This window comes from Austrofundulus limnaeus, unplaced genomic scaffold (genome assembly GCF_001266775.1).
Source record: "Austrofundulus limnaeus strain Quisiro unplaced genomic scaffold, Austrofundulus_limnaeus-1.0 Scaffold501, whole genome shotgun sequence".
Taxonomy (NCBI): domain Eukaryota; kingdom Metazoa; phylum Chordata; class Actinopteri; order Cyprinodontiformes; family Rivulidae; genus Austrofundulus; species Austrofundulus limnaeus.
Window position 1 is genome coordinate 80,236 of NW_013952903.1, and position 1,473 is coordinate 81,708.

The following is a 1,473-nucleotide window of genomic DNA, read 5'->3' on the forward strand; positions in this document are numbered from 1 at the left end:
TATATATAAAACCGGATGCCTGTTTCTCCACATCCCACTTTTGGACTTAATCCTGGTTTGGACGTGACGGGGGGTCACATGTTGTTTTATTGCAGTAAACATTAAAAAGTTGAATGAAAACATTAAACCAGATGAACTGATCTGGGTTTATATCATCTAGTTCGTTTTAAAGTTAAGATTCAACTCTTGTTCTTTAAATTTAATGAATGTCTTTATGTTTTAATCAAAGAACAGAGTTTTATTCTGAAACTGCCTTCTCAGGGGCCTGCTGCTTCCTCGTGTGGGAGTGGAGCATCATGGGATTGAGAGAACGGACGTGGGGAACCTGGGCAGTGGGATCTACTTCAGTGACTCTGTGAGGTACCCCATGTGAGACACAGAAACCACCTGAAGGTCCGAACAGTTCCAGATGTGAGTCTCTGCTTCCTGTSCACAGAACCAGTCTGAAATACTCCAAACCCAGTGAGACAGACGGAACCCGCCTGCTGCTGGTCTGCGACGTGGCTCTGGGACGGTGTAAGGACGTCCACATGAGGGARCCGACTCTGAGCCGGGCTCCTGAGGGCCACCACAGCGTGCATGCAGTCTGCCGGGATCAGAACCCCGAGTCTGACTTTGAGGTTGTAGAAGGAAGCCTGGATCTATTAATCTGGGTTTATTAGAGTTCATGGAGCTGCAGGTGAGCTGCTACCATCTACCATCTCTGTCCCTGTGTTCCAGGATGATGAGTTCGTGGTTTACTCTCCTGACCAGGTGAAGATCAAGTATGTGGTCCAGTTCAGTGTTGAAGGAGACCACCTGAAGGACTTCCATCCTGCAGTGGACACATCAGCTGAGCCGGGTCAGCCTGACACGGTCCAAGGTGGGCTCCAGYGACCTGCGGTTTCTCCACCTGATGTGGTTTTATATCCAGYAGCCYTCAGGTGTCAGGGGTCTGRAACCATGAGGCTCTTTGAAAATGTGGCCAAACAGAACAGAATCATGTTTTCTGTTTGTTTCTCTCAACAGAAATCAGTTTGTATGTAAATATGTGATCAATACTAATACAAAGAGTAAAACATGTTGATTAGCTCATGCTAACCTGCTGGGTACTTAAAGGGCCTGTGACATCAAATTTTTGTAATAAACATGAATGCATTTTTGGAAAGGTAACATTGATAATATACTGTAAAAAAGATTTCACACAGCTGAGATGAACAGTTGTTGAGATATTTGCATGTGAAGGAACAGGAAGTGATGTCAGAGGTCTGCGTGTAAACAGTGTTGCTACAGCAGCTAACAACACAGACTGTAGAGAAGAATCTAATGTTTCTGTAGATTATTTTAATTACTATCATACAGAGATGAGGAAGTTCAAATATTGTTTCAATAAACAAAAAACAGAGTTTTATTTCTTAAAAAGTTCCCCTTTGATGTCACTTCCTGTTTCACTTTCTCTGAGCAAAGTTCAAAAGAAAATATGCCAGTTATGTG

At 43.5% G+C, this 1,473-nt stretch overlaps 1 protein-coding gene across 1 annotated transcript in view; it reads left to right on the forward strand.

Annotated features, from left to right (window-relative positions):
• The window catches only part of parp4 (poly (ADP-ribose) polymerase family, member 4), a gene marked incomplete in the record, with an annotated part of 45,772 nt that overhangs the window by 18,051 nt on the left and 26,248 nt on the right, over positions 1-1,473 (forward strand). Inside the window, 3 exon segments of the mRNA XM_014025808.1 lie at positions 262-360; positions 437-620; positions 721-862. Of these exon segments, the coding sequence (XP_013881262.1) occupies positions 262-360; positions 437-620; positions 721-862 (425 nt within the window).